Genomic DNA, 21979 nt, shown 5'->3' on the forward strand with positions numbered 1-21979 from the left:
AATACCTTGCATCAGTTACTTATTAGTTATTTATAATACATTGCATCAGTTACTATTAGTTATTTATAATACATTGCATCAGTTACTTATTAGTTTTTTATAATACATTGCATCAGTTACGTATTAGTTATTTATAATACATTGCATCAGTTACTTATTAGTTATTTATAATACATTGCATCAGTTACTTATTAGTTATTTATAATACATTGCATCAGTCACTTATTAGTTATTTATAATAAATTGCATCAGTCACTTATTATTTATTTATAATACATTGCATCAGTCACTTATTAGTTATTTATAATACATTGCATCAGTTACTTATTAGTTATTTATAATACATTGCATTAGTCACTTATTAGTTATTTATAATACATTGCATCAGTTACTTATTTATAATACATTGCATTAGTCACTTATTAGTTATTTATAATGCATTGCATCAGTTACTTATTAGTTATTTATAATACATTGCATCAGTTACTTATTAGTTATTTATAATACATTGCACCAGTCACTTATTAGTTATTTATAATACATTGCATCAGTTTCTTATTAGTTATTTATAATACATTGCATCAGTCACTTATTAGTTATTTATAATACATTGCATCAGTCACTTATTAGTTATTTATAATACATTGCATCAGTCACTTATTAGTTATTTATAATACATTGCATCAGTCACTTATTAGCTATTTATAATACATTGCATCAGTCACTTATTATTTATAATACATTGCGTCAGTCACTTATTAGTTATTTATAATACATTGCATCAGTTACTTATTAGTTATTTATAATACATTGCATCAGTCACTTATTAGTTATTTATAATACATTGCATCAGTTACGTATTAGTTATTTATAATACATTGCATCAGTCACTTATTAGTTATTTATAATACATTGCATCAGTTACGTATTAGTTATTTATAATACATTGCATCAGTCACTTATTAGTTATTTATAATACATTGCATCAGTCACTTATTAGTTATTTATAATACATTGCATCAGTTACTTATTAGCTATTTATAATACATTGCATCAGTCACTTATTATTTATTTATAATACATTGCATCAGTCACTTATTAGTTATTTATAATACATTGCATCAGTTACTTATTAGTTAATTATAATACATTGCATCAGTCACTTATTAGTTATTTATAATACATTGCATCAGTTACGTATTAGTTATTTATAATACATTGCATCAGTCACTTATTAGTTATTTATAATACATTGCATCAGTCACTTATTAGTTATTTATAATACATTGCATCAGTTACTTATTAGTTAGTTATAATACATTGCATCAGTCACTTATTAGTTATTTATAATACATTGCATCAGTTACGTATTAGTTATTTATAATACATTGCATCAGTCACTTATTAGTTATTTATAATACATTGCATCAGTTACGTATTAGTTATTTATAATACATTGCATCAGTCACTTATTAGTTATTTATAATACATTGCATCAGTCACTTATTAGTTATTTATAATACATTGCATCAGTTACTTATTAGCTATTTATAATACATTGCATCAGTCACTTATTATTTATTTATAATACATTGCATCAGTCACTTATTAGTTATTTATAATACATTGCATCAGTTACTTATTAGTTATTTATAATACATTGCATCAGTCACTTATTAGTTATTTATAATACATTGCATCAGTTACGTATTAGTTATTTATAATACATTGCATCAGTCACTTATTATTTATTTATAATACATTGCATCAGTCACTTATTAGTTATTTATAATACATTACATCAGTCACTTATTAGTTATAATACATTGCATCAGTCACTTATTAGTTATTTATAATACATTGCATCAGTTACTTATTAGTTATTTATAATACATTGCATCAGTCACTTATTAGTTATTTATAATACATTGCATCAGTCACTTATTAGTTATTTATAATACATTACATCAGTTACTTATTAGTTATTTATAATACATTGCATCAGTTACTTATTAGTTATTTATAATACATTGCATCAGTTACTTATTAGTTATTTATAATACATTGCATCAGTCACTTATTAGTTATTTATAATGCATTGCATCAGTTACTTATTAGTTATTTATAATACATTGCATCAGTCACTTATTAGTTATTTATAATACATTGCATCAGTCACTTATTAGTTATTTATAATACATTGCATCAGTCACTTATTAGTTATTTATAATGCATTGCATCAGTCACTTATTAGCTATTTATAATACATTGCATCAGTCACTTTGCATCAGTCACTTATTAGTTATTTATAATACATTGCATCAGTTACTTATTAGTTATTTATAATACATTGCATCAGTTACTTATTAGTTATTTATAATACATTGCATCAGTCACTTATTAGTTATTTATAATAAATTGCATCAGTCACTTATTATTTATTTATAATACATTGCATCAGTCACTTATTAGTTATTTATAATACATTGCATTAGTCACTTATTAGTTATTTATAATACATTGCATCAGTTACTTACTAGTTATTTATAATACATTGCATCAGTCACTTATTAGCTATTTATAATACATTGCATCAGTCACTTATTAGTTATTTATAATAAATTGCATCAGTCACTTATTAGTTATTTATAATACCTTGCATCAGTTACTTATTAGTTATTTATAATACATTGCATCAGTTACTATTACATGTAGTTATTTATAATACATTGCATCAGTTACTTATTAGTTTTTTATAATACATTGCATCAGTTACGTATTAGTTATTTATAATACATTGCATCAGTTACTTATTAGTTATTTATAATACATTGCATCAGTTACTTATTAGTTATTTATAATACATTGCATCAGTCACTTATTAGTTATTTATAATAAATTGCATCAGTCACTTATTATTTATTTATAATACATTGCATCAGTCACTTATTAGTTATTTATAATACATTGCATCAGTCACTTATTAGTTATTTATAATACATTGCATCAGTCACTTATTAGCTATTTATAATACATTGCATCAGTCACTTATTATTTATAATACATTGCGTCAGTCACTTATTAGTTATTTATAATACATTGCATCAGTTACTTATTAGTTATTTATAATACATTGCATCAGTCACTTATTAGTTATTTATAATACATTGCATCAGTTACGTATTAGTTATTTATAATACATTGCATCAGTCACTTATTAGTTATTTATAATACATTGCATCAGTTACGTATTAGTTATTTATAATACATTGCATCAGTCACTTATTAGTTATTTATAATACATTGCATCAGTCACTTATTAGTTATTTATAATACATTGCATCAGTTACTTATTAGCTATTTATAATACATTGCATCAGTCACTTATTATTTATTTATAATACATTGCATCAGTCACTTATTAGTTATTTATAATACATTGCATCAGTTACTTATTAGTTAATTATAATACATTGCATCAGTCACTTATTAGTTATTTATAATACATTGCATCAGTTACGTATTAGTTATTTATAATACATTGCATCAGTCACTTATTAGTTATTTATAATACATTGCATCAGTCACTTATTAGTTATTTATAATACATTGCATCAGTTACTTATTAGTTAGTTATAATACATTGCATCAGTCACTTATTAGTTATTTATAATACATTGCATCAGTTACGTATTAGTTATTTATAATACATTGCATCAGTCACTTATTAGTTATTTATAATACATTGCATCAGTTACGTATTAGTTATTTATAATACATTGCATCAGTCACTTATTAGTTATTTATAATACATTGCATCAGTCACTTATTAGTTATTTATAATACATTGCATCAGTTACTTATTAGCTATTTATAATACATTGCATCAGTCACTTATTATTTATTTATAATACATTGCATCAGTCACTTATTAGTTATTTATAATACATTGCATCAGTTACTTATTAGTTATTTATAATACATTGCATCAGTCACTTATTAGTTATTTATAATACATTGCATCAGTTACGTATTAGTTATTTATAATACATTGCATCAGTCACTTATTATTTATTTATAATACATTGCATCAGTCACTTATTAGTTATTTATAATACATTACATCAGTCACTTATTAGTTATAATACATTGCATCAGTCACTTATTAGTTATTTATAATACATTGCATCAGTTACTTATTAGTTATTTATAATACATTGCATCAGTCACTTATTAGTTATTTATAATACATTGCATCAGTCACTTATTAGTTATTTATAATACATTACATCAGTTACTTATTAGTTATTTATAATACATTGCATCAGTTACTTATTAGTTATTTATAATACATTGCATCAGTTACTTATTAGTTATTTATAATACATTGCATCAGTCACTTATTAGTTATTTATAATGCATTGCATCAGTTACTTATTAGTTATTTATAATACATTGCATCAGTCACTTATTAGTTATTTATAATACATTGCATCAGTCACTTATTAGTTATTTATAATACATTGCATCAGTCACTTATTAGTTATTTATAATGCATTGCATCAGTCACTTATTAGCTATTTATAATACATTGCATCAGTCACTTTGCATCAGTCACTTATTAGTTATTTATAATACATTGCATCAGTTACTTATTAGTTATTTATAATACATTGCATCAGTTACTTATTAGTTATTTATAATACATTGCATCAGTCACTTATTAGTTATTTATAATAAATTGCATCAGTCACTTATTATTTATTTATAATACATTGCATCAGTCACTTATTAGTTATTTATAATACATTGCATTAGTCACTTATTAGTTATTTATAATACATTGCATCAGTTACTTACTAGTTATTTATAATACATTGCATCAGTCACTTATTAGCTATTTATAATACATTGCATCAGTCACTTATTAGTTATTTATAATAAATTGCATCAGTCACTTATTAGTTATTTATAATACCTTGCATCAGTTACTTATTAGTTATTTATAATACATTGCATCAGTTACTATTACATGTAGTTATTTATAATACATTGCATCAGTTACTTATTAGTTTTTTATAATACATTGCATCAGTTACGTATTAGTTATTTATAATACATTGCATCAGTTACTTATTAGTTATTTATAATACATTGCATCAGTTACTTATTAGTTATTTATAATACATTGCATCAGTCACTTATTAGTTATTTATAATAAATTGCATCAGTCACTTATTATTTATTTATAATACATTGCATCAGTCACTTATTAGTTATTTATAATACATTGCATCAGTTACTTATTAGTTATTTATAATACATTGCATCAGTTACTTATTAGTTATTTATAATAAAATGCATCAGTCACTTATTAGTTATTTATAATAAATTGCATCAGTCACTTATTATTTATTTATAATACATTGCATCAGTCACTTGTTAGTTATTTATAATACATTGCATCAGTCACTTATTAGCTATTTATAATACATTGCATCAGTCACTTATTAGTTATTTATAATACATTGCATCAGTTACGTATTAGTTATTTATAATACATTGCATCAGTCACTTATTAGTTATTTATAATACATTGCATCAGTTACGTATTAGTTATTTATAATACATTGCATCAGTCACTTATTAGTTATTTATAATACATTGCATCAGTCACTTATTAGTTATTTATAATACATTGCATCAGTTACTTATTAGCTATTTATAATACATTGCATCAGTCACTTATTATTTATTTATAATACATTGCACCAGTCACTTATTAGTTATTAGTCCCCGTTCGGACGCAGTCCGAAAACGGGGACTTATGTTTTGCCCTGTGTGCGTCCGTGCGTCCGTGATCACCTGTATCTTGAACATGCATGGACCGATTAAGTTCAAACTTCACTCATACATCACACCTTATATGGGACATATGCACATGCATTTTTTTCATGATCCGATTAACGATAGCCGAATAGCGGCCATTTTAAGGCCGAAAATGCATCAAAATCGCACATTTTCACCATTCCGGACCCGGATCTCAGTTATGCATGGACGGATTTTGTTCAAATTTGGTACATACATTAAACATAATAGGACCTTGATGCACGTCATTTTTTTGTGTGGATCGGGTTCGAAATGGCCGACTGGCGGCCATTTTGTTTTAAAGAATTCAGTTCTGGATCCGTATCCGAGACATGTCTGGATTGATCAAGTTCAAACTTCACACACACAAGGTACATCATGTCACAAATATGTATGTGCATTTGTTTCATGATCTCATTAACGATAGCCGAATAGCGGCCATTTTAAGGCCGAAAATGCATCAAAATCGCACATTTTCATCATTCCGGACCCGGATCTCAGTTATGCATGGACGGATTTTGTTCAAATTTGGTACATACATTAAACATAATAGGACCTTGATGCACGTCATTTTTTTTTTTGGATCGGGTTCGAAATGGCCGACTGGCGGCCATTTTGTTTTAAAGAATTCAGTTCTGGATCCGTATCTGAGACATGCTTGGATTGATCGAGTTCAAACTTCACACACACAAGGTACATCATGTCACAAATATGTATGTGCATTTGTTTCATGATCTCATTAACGATAGCCAAATGGCGGTCGCTTTAAGGCCGAAAATGCATTGAAATCGCACATTTTCACCATTCCGGACCCGGATCTCAGTTATGCATGGACGGATTTCATTCAAATTTGGTACATACATTAAACATAATAGGACCTTGATGCACGTCATTTTTTTTTTCGGATCAAGTTCGAAATAGCCGACTGGCGGCCATTTTGTTTTAAAGAATTCAGTTCTGGATCCGTATCCGAGACATGTCTGGATTGATCAAGTTCAAACTTCACACACACAAGGTACATCATGTCACAAATATGTATGTGCATTTGTTTCATGATCTCATTAACGATAGCCAAATGGGGGCCGCTTTAAGGCCGAAAATGCATTGAAATCGCACATTTTCACCATTCCGGACCCGTATCTCAGTTATGCATGGATGGATTTTGTTCAAATTTGGTACATACATTAAACATAATAGGACCTTGATGCACGTCTTTTTTTTTTTCGGATCAAATTCGAAATGGCCGACTGGCGGCCATTTTGTTAAAGAATTCAGTTCTGGATCCGTATCCAAGACATGTCTGGATTGATCAAGTTCAAACTTCACACACACATGGTACATCATGTCACAAATAGATATGTGCATTTGTTTCATGATCTGCTTAACAATAGCGGAATGATGGCCATTTTAAGGCCGAAAATGCATCAAAATCACATATTTTCACAATTCCAGAACCGGATCTCAGTCATGCATGGATGGATTTTGTTCAGATTTAGCACAATGTGTTGTACATATGCAGGTGCATTTCGGTCATGATCTGCTTTGAATGTATATGTCACTCAAATATGAACGGAACGGGGACGTGTTATTGACAATGACTTGTTTATAATACATTGCATCAGTTACTTATTAGTTATTTATAATACATTGCATCAGTCACTTATTAGTTATTTATAATACATTGCATCAGTTACGTATTAGTTATTTATAATACATTGCATCAGTCACTTATTATTTATTTATAATACATTGCATCAGTCACTTATTAGTTAATTATAATACATTACATCAGTCACTTATTAGTTATTTATAATACATTGCATCAGTCACTTATTAGTTATTTATAATACATTGCATCAGTTACTTATTAGTTATTTATAATACATTGCATCAGTCACTTATTAGTTATTTATAATACATTGCATCAGTCACTTATTAGTTATTTATAATACATTGCATCAGTTACTTATTAGTTATTTATAATACATTGCATCAGTTACTTATTAGTTATTTATAATACATTGCATCAGTCACTTATTAGTTATTTATAATGCATTGCATCAGTTACTTATTAGTTATTTATAATACATTGCATCAGTCACTTATTAGTTATTTATAATACATTGCATCAGTCACTTATTAGTTATTTATAATACATTGCATCAGTCACTTATTAGTTATTTATAATGCATTGCATCAGTCACTTATTAGCTATTTATAATACATTGCATCAGTCACTTATTAGTTATTTATAATGCATTGCATCAGTCACTTATTAGTTATTTATAATACCTTGCATCAGTTACTTATTAGTTATTTATAATACATTGCATCAGTTACTATTAGTTATTTATAATACATTGCATCAGTTACTTATTAGTTTTTTATAATACATTGCATCAGTTACGTATTAGTTATTTATAATACATTGCATCAGTTACTTATTAGTTATTTATAATACATTGCATCAGTTACTTATTAGTTATTTATAATACATTGCATCAGTCACTTATTAGTTATTTATAATAAATTGCATCAGTCACTTATTATTTATTTATAATACATTGCATCAGTCACTTATTAGTTATTTATAATACATTGCATCAGTTACTTATTAGTTATTTATAATACATTGCATTAGTCACTTATTAGTTATTTATAATACATTGCATCAGTTACTTATTTATAATACATTGCATTAGTCACTTATTAGTTATTTATAATACATTGCATCAGTTACTTATTAGTTATTTATAATACATTGCATTAGTCATTTATTAGTTATTTATAATACATTGCATCAGTCACTTATTAGCTATTTATAATACATTGCATCAGTCACTTATTAGTTATTTATAATACATTGCATCAGTTACTTATTAGTTATTTATAATACATTGCATCAGTTACTTATTAGTTATTTATAATACATTGCATCAGTTACTTATTAGTTATTTATAATACATTGCATCAGTTACTTATTAGTTATTTATAATACATTGCATCAGTCACTTATTAGTTATTTATAATAAATTGCATCAGTCACTTATTATTTATTTATAATACATTGCATCAGTCACTTATTAGTTATTTATAATACATTGCATCAGTTACTTATTAGTTATTTATAATACATTGCATCAGTTACTTATTAGTTATTTATAATACATTGCATCAGTCACTTATTAGTTATTTATAATAAATTGCATCAGTCACTTATTATTTATTTATAATACATTGCATCAGTCACTTATTAGTTATTTATAATACATTGCATCAGTCACTTATTAGCTATTTATAATACATTGCATCAGTCACTTATTAGTTATTTATAATACATTGCATCAGTCACTTATTAGTTATTTATAATACATTGCATCAGTTACTTATTAGTTATTTATAATACATTGCATCAGTCACTTATTAGTTATTTATAATACATTGTATCAGTTACGTATTAGTTATTTATAATACATTGCATCAGTCACTTATTAGTTATTTATAATACATTGCATGAGTCACTTATTAGTTATTTATAATACATTGCATCAGTCACTTATTAGCTATTTATAATACATTGCATGAGTCACTTATTATTTATAATACATTGCGTCAGTCACTTATTAGTTATTTATAATACATTGCATCAGTTACTTATTAGTTATTTATAATACATTGCATCAGTCACTTATTAGTTATTTATAATACATTGCATCAGTTACGTATTAGTTATTTATAATACATTGCATCAGTCACTTATTAGTTATTTATAATACATTGCATCAGTTACGTATTAGTTATTTATAATACATTGCATCAGTCACTTATTAGTTATTTATAATACATTGCATCAGTCACTTATTAGTTATTTATAATACATTGCATCAGTTACTTATTAGCTATTTATAATACATTGCATCAGTCGCTTATTATTTATTTATAATACATTGCATCAGTCACTTATTAGTTATTTATAATACATTGCATCAGTTACTTATTAGTTATTTATAATACATTGCATCAGTCACTTATTAGTTATTTATAATACATTGCATCAGTTACGTATTAGTTATTTATAATACATTGCATCAGTCACTTATTATTTATTTATAATACATTGCATCAGTCACTTATTAGTTATTTATAATACATTACATCAGTCACTTATTAGTTATAATACATTGCATCAGTCACTTATTAGTTATTTATAATACATTACATCAGTCACTTATTAGTTATAATACATTGCATCAGTCACTTATTAGTTATTTATAATACATTGCATCAGTTACTTATTAGTTATTTATAATACATTGCATCAGTCACTTATTAGTTATTTATAATACATTGCATCAGTCACTTATTAGTTATTTATAATACATTACATCAGTTACTTATTAGTTATTTATAATACATTGCATCAGCTACTTATTAGTTATTTATAATACATTGCATCAGTTACTTATTAGTTATTTATAATACATTGCATCAGTCACTTATTAGTTATTTATAATGCATTGCATCAGTTACTTATTAGTTATTTATAATACATTGCATCAGTCACTTATTAGTTATTTATAATACATTGCATCAGTCACTTATTAGTTATTTATAATACATTGCATCAGTCACTTATTAGTTATTTATAATGCATTGCATCAGTCACTTATTAGCTATTTATAATACATTGCATCAGTCACTTTGCATCAGTCACTTATTAGTTATTTATTATACATTGCATCAGTTACTTATTAGTTATTTATAATACATTGCATCAGTTACTTATTAGTTATTTATAATACATTGCATCAGTCACTTATTAGTTATTTATAATACATTGCATCAGTCACTTATTAGTTATTTATAATACCTTGCATCAGTTACTTATTAGTTATTTATAATACATTGCATCAGTTACTATTAGTTATTTATAATACATTGCATCAGTTACGTATTAGTTATTTATAATACATTGCATCAGTTACTTATTAGTTATTTATAATACATTGCATCAGTTACTTATTAGTTATTTATAATACATTGCATCAGTCACTTATTAGTTATTTATAATAAATTGCATCAGTCACTTATTATTTATTTATAATACATTGCATCAGTCACTTATTAGTTATTTATAATACATTGCATCAGTTACTTATTAGTTATTTATAATACATTGCATCAGTTACTTATTAGTTATTTATAATACATTGCATCAGTCACTTATTAGTTATTTATAATAAATTGCATCAGTCACTTATTATTTATTTATAATACATTGCATCAGTCACTTATTAGTTATTTATAATACATTGCATCAGTCACTTATTAGTTATTTATAATACATTGCATCAGTTACTTATTAGCTATTTATAATACATTGCATCAGTCACTTATTATTTATTTATAATACATTGCATCAGTCACTTATTAGTTATTTATAATACATTGCATCAGTTACTTATTAGTTATTTATAATACATTGCATCAGTCACTTATTAGTTATTTATAATACATTGCATCAGTTACGTATTAGTTATTTATAATACATTGCATCAGTCACTTATTATTTATTTATAATACATTGCATCAGTCACTTATTAGTTATTTATAATACATTACATCAGTCACTTATTAGTTATAATACATTGCATCAGTCACTTATTAGTTATTTATAATACATTGCATCAGTCACTTATTGGCTATTTATAATACATTGCATCAGTCACTTATTAGTTATTTATAATAAATTGCATCAGTCACTTATTAGTTATTTATAATACCTTGCATCAGTTACTTATTAGTTATTTATAATACATTGCATCAGTTACTATTAGTTATTTATAATACATTGCATCAGTTACTTATTAGTTTTTTATAATACATTGCATCAGTTACGTATTAGTTATTTATAATACATTGCATCAGTTACTTATTAGTTATTTATAATACATTGCATCAGTTACTTATTAGTTATTTATAATACATTGCATCAGTCACTTATTAGTTATTCATAATAAATTGCATCAGTCACTTATTATTTATTTATAATACATTGCATCAGTCACTTATTAGTTATTTATAATACATTGCATCAGTTACTTATTAGTTATTTATAATACATTGCATCAGTTACTTATTAGTTATTTATAATAAAATGCATCAGTCACTTATTAGTTATTTATAATAAATTGCATCAGTCACTTATTATTTATTTATAATACATTGCATCAGTCACTTATTAGTTATTTATAATACATTGCATCAGTCACTTATTAGCTATTTATAATACATTGCATCAGTCACTTATTAGTTATTTATAATACATTGCATCAGTTACGTATTAGTTATTTATAATACATTGCATCAGTCACTTATTAGTTATTTATAATACATTGCATCAGTTACGTATTAGTTATTTATAATACATTGCATCAGTCACTTATTAGTTATTTATAATACATTGCATCAGTCACTTATTAGTTATTTATAATACATTGCATCAGTTACTTATTAGCTATTTATAATACATTGCATCAGTCACTTATTATTTATTTATAATACATTGCATCAGTCACTTATTAGTTATTAGTCCCCGTTCGGACGCAGTCCGAAAACGGGGACTTATGTTTTGCCCTGTGTGCGTCCGTGCGTCCGTGCGTCCGTGCGTCCGTGCGTCCGTGCGTCCGTGATCACCTGTATCTTGAACATGCATGGACCGATTAAGTTCAAACTTCACTCATACATCACACCTTATATGGGACATATGCACATGCATTTTTTTCATGATCCGATTAACGATAGCCGAATAGCGGCCATTTTAAGGCCGAAAATGCATCAAAATCGCACATTTTCACCATTCCGGACCCGGATCTCAGTTATGCATGGACGGATTTTGTTCAAATTTGGTACATACATTAAACATAATAGGACCTTGATGCACGTCATTTTTTTTTTGGATCGGGTTCGAAATGGCCGACTGGCGGCCATTTTGTTTTAAAGAATTCAGTTCTGGATCCGTATCTGAGACATGCTTGGATTGATCGAGTTCAAACTTCACACACACAAGGTACATCATGTCACAAATATGTATGTGCATTTGTTTCATGATCTCATTAACGATAGCCAAATGGCGGTCGCTTTAAGGCCGAAAATGCATTGAAATCGCACATTTTCACCATTCCGGACCCGGATCTCAGTTATGCATGGACGGATTTCATTCAAATTTGGTACATACATTAAACATAATAGGACCTTGATGCACGTCATTTTTTTTTCGGATCAAGTTCGAAATAGCCGACTGGCGGCCATTTTGTTTTAAAGAATTCAGTTCTGGATCCGTATCCGAGACATGTCTGGATTGATCAAGTTCAAACTTCACACACACAAGGTACATCATGTCACAAATATGTATGTGCATTTGTTTCATGATCTCATTAACGATAGCCAAATGGGGGCCGCTTTAAGGCCGAAAATGCATCAAAATCGCACATTTTCACCATTCCGGACCCGTATCTCAGTTATGCATGGATGGATTTTGTTCAAATTTGGTACATACATTAAACATAATAGGACCTTGATGCACGTCATTTTTTTTTTGGATCGGGTTCGAAATGGCCGACTGGCGGCCATTTTGTTTTAAAGAATTCAGTTCTGGATCCGTATCCGAGACATGTCTGGATTGATCAAGTTCAAACTTCACACACACAAGGTACATCATGTCACAAATATGTATGTGCATTTGTTTCATGATCTCATTAACGATAGCCGAATAGCGGCCATTTTAAGGCCGAAAATGCATCAAAATCGCACATTTTCACCATTCCGGACCCGGATCTCAGTTATGCATGGACGGATTTTGTTCAAATTTGGTACATACATTAAACATAATAGGACCTTGATGCACGTCATTTTTTTTTTTGGATCGGGTTCGAAATGGCCGACTGGCGGCCATTTTGTTTTAAAGAATTCAGTTCTGGATCCGTATCTGAGACATGCTTGGATTGATCGAGTTCAAACTTCACACACACAAGGTACATCATGTCACAAATATGTATGTGCATTTGTTTCATGATCTCATTAACGATAGCCAAATGGCGGTCGCTTTAAGGCCGAAAATGCATTGAAATCGCACATTTTCACCATTCCGGACCCGGATCTCAGTTATGCATGGACGGATTTCATTCAAATTTGGTACATACATTAAACATAATAGGACCTTGATGCACGTCATTTTTTTTTCGGATCAAGTTCGAAATAGCCGACTGGCGGCCATTTTGTTTTAAAGAATTCAGTTCTGGATCCGTATCCGAGACATGTCTGGATTGATCAAGTTCAAACTTCACACACACAAGGTACATCATGTCACAAATATGTATGTGCATTTGTTTCATGATCTCATTAACGATAGCCAAATGGGGGCCGCTTTAAGGCCGAAAATGCATTGAAATCGCACATTTTCACCATTCCGGACCCGTATCTCAGTTATGCATGGATGGATTTTGTTCAAATTTGGTACATACATTAAACATAATAGGACCTTGATGCACGTCTTTTTTTTTTTCGGATCAAATTCGAAATGGCCGACTGGCGGCCATTTTGTTAAAGAATTCAGTTCTGGATCCGTATCCAAGACATGTCTGGATTGATCAAGTTCAAACTTCACACACACATGGTACATCATGTCACAAATAGATATGTGCATTTGTTTCATGATCTGCTTAACAATAGCGGAATGATGGCCATTTTAAGGCCGAAAATGCATCAAAATCACATATTTTCACAATTCCAGAACCGGATCTCAGTCATGCATGGATGGATTTTGTTCAGATTTAGCACAATGTGTTGTACATATGCAGGTGCATTTCGGTCATGATCTGCTTTGAATGTATATGTCACTCAAATATGAACGGAACGGGGACATGTCATTGACAATGACTTGTTTATAATACATTGCATCAGTTACTTATTAGTTATTTAAAATACATTGCATCAGTCACTTATTAGTTATTTATAATACATTGCATCAGTTACGTATTAGTTATTTATAATACATTGCATCAGTCACTTATTATTTATTTATAATACATTGCATCAGTCACTTATTAGTTATTTATAATACATTACATCAGTCACTTATTAGTTATTTATAATACATTGCATCAGTCACTTATTAGTTATTTATAATACATTGCATCAGTTACTTATTAGTTATTTATAATACATTGCATCAGTCACTTATTAGTTATTTATAATACATTGCATCAGTCACTTATTAGTTATTTATAATACATTGCATCAGTTACTTATTAGTTATTTATAATACATTGCATCAGTTACTTATTAGTTATTTATAATACATTGCATCAGTTACTATTAGTTATTTATAATACATTGCATCAGTTACTTATTAGTTTTTTATAATACATTGCATCAGTTACGTATTAGTTATTTATAATACATTGCATCAGTTACTTATTAGTTATTTATAATACATTGCATCAGTTACTTATTAGTTATTTATAATACATTGCATCAGTCACTTATTAGTTATTTATAATAAATTGCATCAGTCACTTATTATTTATTTATAATACATTGCATCAGTCACTTATTAGTTATTTATAATACATTGCATCAGTTACTTATTAGTTATTTATAATACATTGCATTAGTCACTTATTAGTTATTTATAATACATTGCATCAGTTACTTATTTATAATACATTGCATTAGTCACTTATTAGTTATTTATAATACATTGCATCAGTTACTTATTAGTTATTTATAATACATTGCATTAGTCACTTATTAGTTATTTATAATACATTGCATCAGTCACTTATTAGCTATTTATAATACATTGCATCAGTCACTTATTAGTTATTTATAATACATTGCATCAGTTACTTATTAGTTATTTATAATACATTGCATCAGTTACTTATTAGTTATTTATAATACATTGCATCAGTCACTTATTAGTTATTTATAATAAATTGCATCAGTCACTTATTATTTATTTATAATACATTGCATCAGTCACTTATTAGTTATTTATAATACATTGCATTAGTCACTTATTAGTTATTTATAATACATTGCATCAGTTACTTACTAGTTATTTATAATACATTGCATCAGTCACTTATTAGCTATTTATAATACATTGCATCAGTCACTTATTAGTTATTTATAATAAATTGCATCAGTCACTTATTAGTTATTTATAATACCTTGCATCAGTTACTTATTAGTTATTTATAATACATTGCATCAGTTACTATTAGTTATTTATAATACATTGCATCAGTTACTTATTAGTTTTTTATAATACATTGCATCAGTTACGTATTAGTTATTTATAATACATTGCATCAGTTACTTATTAGTTATTTATAATACATTGCATCAGTTACTTATTAGTTATTTATAATACATTGCATCAGTCACTTATTAGTTATTTATAATAAATTGCATCAGTCACTTATTATTTATTTATAATACATTGCATCAGTCACTTATTAGTTATTTATAATACATTGCATCAGTTACTTATTAGTTATTTATAATACATTGCATCAGTTACTTATTAGTTATTTATAATAAAATGCATCAGTCACTTGTTAGTTATTTATAATAAATTGCATCAGTCACTTATTATTTATTTATAATACATTGCATCAGTCACTTATTAGTTATTTATAATACATTGCATCAGTCACTTATTAGCTATTTATAATACATTGCATCAGTCACTTATTAGTTATTATAATACATTGCATCAGTCACTTATTAGTTATTTATAATACATTGCATCAGTTACTTATTAGTTATTTATAATACATTGCATCAGTCACTTATTGGTTATTTATAATACATTGCATCAGTTACGTATTAGTTATTTATAATACATTGCATCAGTCACTTATTAGTTATTTATAATACATTGCATGAGTCACTTATTAGTTATTTATAATACATTGCATCAGTCACTTATTAGCTATTTATAATACATTGCATCAGTCACTTATTATTTATTTATAATACATTGCATCAGTCACTTATTAGTTATTTATAATACATTGCATCAGTTACTTATTAGTTATTTATAATACATTGCATCAGTCACTTATTAGTTATTTATAATACATTGCATCAGTTACGTATTAGTTATTTATAATACATTGCATCAGTCACTTATTATTTATTTATAATACATTGCATCAGTCACTCATTAGTTATTTATAATACATTGCATCAGTCACTTATTAGTTATTTATAATACATTGCATCAGTCACTTATTAGTTATTTATAAGACATTGCATCAGTTAATTATTAGTTATTTATAATACATTGCATCAGTCACTTATTAGTTATTTATAATAAATTGTATCAGTCACTTATTAGTTGTTTATAATACATTGCATCAGTTACTTATTAGTTATTTATAATACATTGCATCAGTTACTTATTAGTTATTTATAATACATTGCATCAGTCACTTATTAGTTATTTATAATACATTGCATCAGTCACTTATTAGCTATTTATAATACATTGCATCAGTCACTTATTAGTTATTTATAATACATTGCATCAGTCACTTATTAGCTATTTATAATACATTGCATCAGTCACTTATTAGTTATTTATAATGCATTGCATCAGTCACTTATTAGTTTTTTATAATACATTGCATCAGTTACTTATTAGTTATTTATAATACATAGCATCAGTTACTTATTAGTTATTTATAATACATTGCATCAGTCACTTATTAGTTATTTATAATACATTGCATCAGTTACTTATTAGTTGTTTATACTACATAGCATCAGTCACTTATTAGTTATTTATAATGCATTGCATCAGTTACTTATTAGTTATTTATAATACATTGCATCAGTCACTTATTAGTTATTTATAATACATTGCATCAGTTACTTATTAGTTATTTATAATACATTGCATTAGTCACTTATTAGTTATTTATAATACATTGCATCAGTCACTTATTAGTTATTTATAATACATTGCATCAGTTCCTTATTAGTTATTTATTTGTAACACGCCACACACTTGTAAGAGGAACAGTTTGCATTTAATAGAAAAAACGACAATGGTAAAATACAAGTCTTAATCAAATACAGAAGCACAAAAACACAATATAATAAAAATAACACAATATAAAACTACAATATAAAATCTAACTACAAAATTGGGAAGGGGCTCCTTCAGTCACACTACAGAGGTCAAGGCCATGACCCACCCGCAAGGTAGGTCGAGGTCTTGACCTTGATGGGTCAAGGTGATCCTGCTGCGAAGCCAAGATAGATGGGAGGTAACCAAGAAGATGGCCGCCGAGCCCTGAAATGGGGGTAGGATGAAGTCCAAGAGCCCAAACCGAGAGAGGCATAAAGTTGTGACTGAAGGGACCCCCATGAAGAAGGTGAGAAGAAAGGCTTGGCCCAGAAGACATAGCAATATGTCGGCCTGGGGGAGTGGGAGCTCGGCCCAGAGGAAATAGTGATATGTCGGCCTGGGGGAGCGGGAACTGGAGGTCAGGTGTCCGTCGATCCAGGTGGAAAAGCGAGAAAGAAAAAGGAGAACAGCGCCCGACCCAGAGGACATAATGTCAGCCTGGGGGGGGGGGTGGTAGCTGGAGGACAGGCATCTGCCGGCCCAGGTGAAAAAGCAGGTGCTGATGCTGCTCGGCCCAGAGGATGCAACTGGTACATCGGCCTGGGGGAGCAGACATGCAGAAATAAAATAAGTAAACAGCAAAGCATAGGCAAAATGAATTGTGCACATGATGCAAAAAGGAAATCGAAAAGCTAAACGCTAAATGCACGCAGCAGAATGCCAGGTTTGACGCAGGTGATAGCATCGTTCGAAAAATCAGACAGAAGCATGTGTCTTAGAAGCTGACTGGAGCAACTGTTCCGGTGTTCTGATGTATGTGCGATAGCAGTTGTTTGACCATCTGCCCATTGTTTGAATAAGGTGGTATGGAAGATGCACACTCACTGCAGTAGTGGCCGCTCCAATGCGAAAAGAGTGTCCCGCGAAGAGGTGAGCTTTGAAGCCAAGTCTAGTGAGAAGAAACCGAAGCGAGTTGGTGAAGTGGGCACGATTGAGTGGTATTCTTTCAGGAAGCATGAATAGTGGTTCGTGTGGTGCTGCCCCCATCTTGTGGCGAACTAAAAGGAAGCGATGTAGGGACGAAACTGGACAAAAGGCAGAGCCAGTTGGATAGAGTCTAAGTTCAAATCCACGTCGGAACTGGTCAGTTTTTGATGATTTAATGGTCACAACCAGGGCATCAACTGAGTGTGTGTTACCTAGCGTCATAATGTCCTTAACGCAGAGACCGACTTGTGGGTTGAAAGACTGTGATAACGAGGTAAATTCGCTACATCGTAGGAATTCGAAAAATGCCAACAGAAAAGCAGCTTCCAACAATAGGTCAAAGTAAGGCCCATATACGCCTGAACGGAGTAGCAAACACAGGCGTTTTAACAGGTCAAAGGTGATTGGCAGCCTTGGGCGTGTAGCAGAGCCTTGCACACAGCGAATACCTCGCAGTACGTATTGGAGGCGAAGTAAATTCAAACCATGGCTAGTAACAAGCGGATTTAAGTGACCGCCAAGTAGGTGATGATTGCGTATTCCTGCAAGGTAAACCTTGATGGTGCTGAATTTTAGATGCAAATATGTGGCACAATGTGTGACGAAGTAAACCAAGATGTTTTCGGAGATAACCGGGTAAGTGGTTGACTGACCTGTGATCTTGAACATGGCTGCAAAACGCAACCATGTGCGTACACCTGTGGCATAGGAACCGACTGTCCGTATTCCAAGTGATGCCCTTTGACATGTATCCACTGCCTGGTTCAAGCGAACATCACGAATGAGGGAATCTGGCAAGGTATGGCTTGCGCTGATGGTGCTGCTTCTCTGAAACGTGTAGTCTGAAAACAAGAGAGAGCATCTGCAATTATATTAGATTTACCAGGTATATGAACAGCAGAGAACATGAAGCTATGGGATGCAGCAGTAATCACCAAACGTCGCATTAGTTTCATAATGGATGGCGATTTAGAGCGACCTTTATTGACGATATGAACAGTAGCCATGTTGTCGCAGTGGAACAGTATACGCTTCCTAGTCCATTGATGACCCCAAAGCAAAGCAGCTACAACGATGGGATATAGTTCCTGGAATGCGATAGACAGAGTCTTGTCATGATCGAGTCTAAGGTTTGTTGCCCATCTTTCATGGAACCAGTATCCCCGGAAATACCCACCATGGCCGATACCACTGGCATCTGTAAATAACTGCATATCTGGGGCAGGAGTGAGGTATTTGTCGAGAAATAGTGAAATGCCATTCCACCCAGATAGAAATTCCTTCCACATGCAAATGTCCTGTTTACTTTCAGATGAAATGCTAACGTGGTGGTGGAGTTTTTGAATGCCTTTCGAAAGTTCGATAAGTCGTGACATGAAAGTACGACCCGGAGGGATTACACGGCACGCGAAATTGAGGTGTCCAAGCAGACTCAATAGCTGGCGCTTGGTGCAGGATCTGCGTAGGAGAAATTCATCAAGCAAATCAAGAAGGCGATTGAGCTTAACCAGTGGCAGACGGGCCTCCATCTTGATGGTATCAAGTTCAATACCAAGAAACTCCAAAGTAGTAGTAGGACCTACGGTCTTATGTGGGGCTAATGGGATTCCTAAGCGGCCAAAAATGAGCGTTAACAATGCCATTGTTCTTTCAGCATCATGGGATGGTGCATCGATTGTAAGGAAATCATCCAGTAGGTGCAGCATTTTGTTGATACCGTAGTTATGATGAGCGATCCAGCAAATGGCAGTTGAGAGTTGATCAAAAATTTTTGGACTGGAGCGAGACCCAAAAGCGAGGTGGACGAAAAAATAAAAATTGTCCTGCCAGTTGATGTCGTATAAATGCCAAAGTGACGGATGGATGGGCAGAAGCTTAAACGCATCAACGATGTCTGTTTTGCAAAGTAAGGCACCGTGGCCAGCTTGTTGGATGGCCGTGATGGCGTTGTCAACTCTTACATATGACAGAGAGTATTCATCCTTGTCGATTAAATCGTTAATACTAGTTGACACCGTGTTACCGCGAGGGGCAGACAAGTCAACGATTAAGCGTTTTTTATCTGAATACTTTTTATCAACAACGCCGATAGGACTGCAACGGTAGACAGGGAAAGGAGACAAAGGAAAAGGACCAATAAGGTAGCCCTGCTTGACTTCCGCTGCTATGTGCTTTGAAACAATGTCCGGTTGGCTACGAGCAGAGAGAAGGTTGCGACAGATAAAAGGACACGTGGGGAGCACTTGCACCCCTGTATGGAAACCTTCCTTAACACCTGAAAGCAGATAGTCCACAAAGACAGTGTCAGGATGTGAAGAAAGTTCCTTGCTCAAATTGTCAAAATTGATTGGCGTGGTTGCGGCAAAACAAGGCAGTCATGCCTTTAAAGCATCTTTTGGTTCGCAATTACCTTGTGTGGCATTATGGTTCCCAGAGTGGCATACAGCACAGATATGTGAATACGGGCAGTTGGATCTTTTGCAACCAACGGAGGAATTAAAATTATTGCAAATTTCTTTTCCATTATGTGTAATTCTTTTACGACCATTTCTGTCATGGGTAGCATGCTGTGCTGCAGAAACTGAACCCTGGACGCCCTGGCCTGGTCGTTTAGAAGATGATGCACGCTGCGGGCATGGATCGGTAGAATGAGCCATGCTGTTGCAAACATTACAAGCCGTTACTGTTGTTCCGGCGATAATAGAAGTGTAGAGATGGGATCACGGCGTGACCAATCGACCTTTATATTATGGTTGACAAGTAAGGCTGCAGCCCTGGCTGCGAATTGACGGTGATATTCGTAGTAGGCCAGACCCCCGAAACGACTTGACATGTCAACAATGTCGCGTTCATAAGCATCTAGTTCTTGGCGATGGGTCGGGTATACTTGGCACATAACATTTTTGTAAACAGAAAATGCGATGATGAACTCTTGAATAGTAAGCGCCCTCGTTAATCTACTGTCCTGAAATGGTTTTA

The 21979-nt window shown here is 30.3% G+C and overlaps 2 protein-coding genes across 3 annotated transcripts in view; one reads left to right on the plus strand and one right to left on the minus strand.

The window, feature by feature from the left end:
* Positions 1-21979, plus strand: part of LOC100367747 (peroxisomal acyl-coenzyme A oxidase 1-like) — a 45972-nt gene that overhangs the window by 12664 nt on the left and 11329 nt on the right. The gene's annotated exons all lie outside the window — the stretch shown is intronic.
* LOC102802624 (uncharacterized) lies at positions 18770-20643 on the minus strand. Its single transcript, XM_085504810.1, has 2 exons — positions 20105-20643; positions 18770-19826 (listed from the first exon to the last, which is right to left on the minus strand). Exons 1-2 carry the CDS (start codon positions 20641-20643, stop codon positions 18770-18772), a joined length of 1596 nt encoding a protein of 531 aa, XP_085360936.1.

The sequence above is a fragment of the Saccoglossus kowalevskii genome, chromosome 10, assembly GCF_978046115.1.
Source record: "Saccoglossus kowalevskii chromosome 10, keSacKowa6.1, whole genome shotgun sequence".
In the NCBI taxonomy this organism is placed as follows: Eukaryota; Metazoa; Hemichordata; class Enteropneusta; family Harrimaniidae; genus Saccoglossus; species Saccoglossus kowalevskii.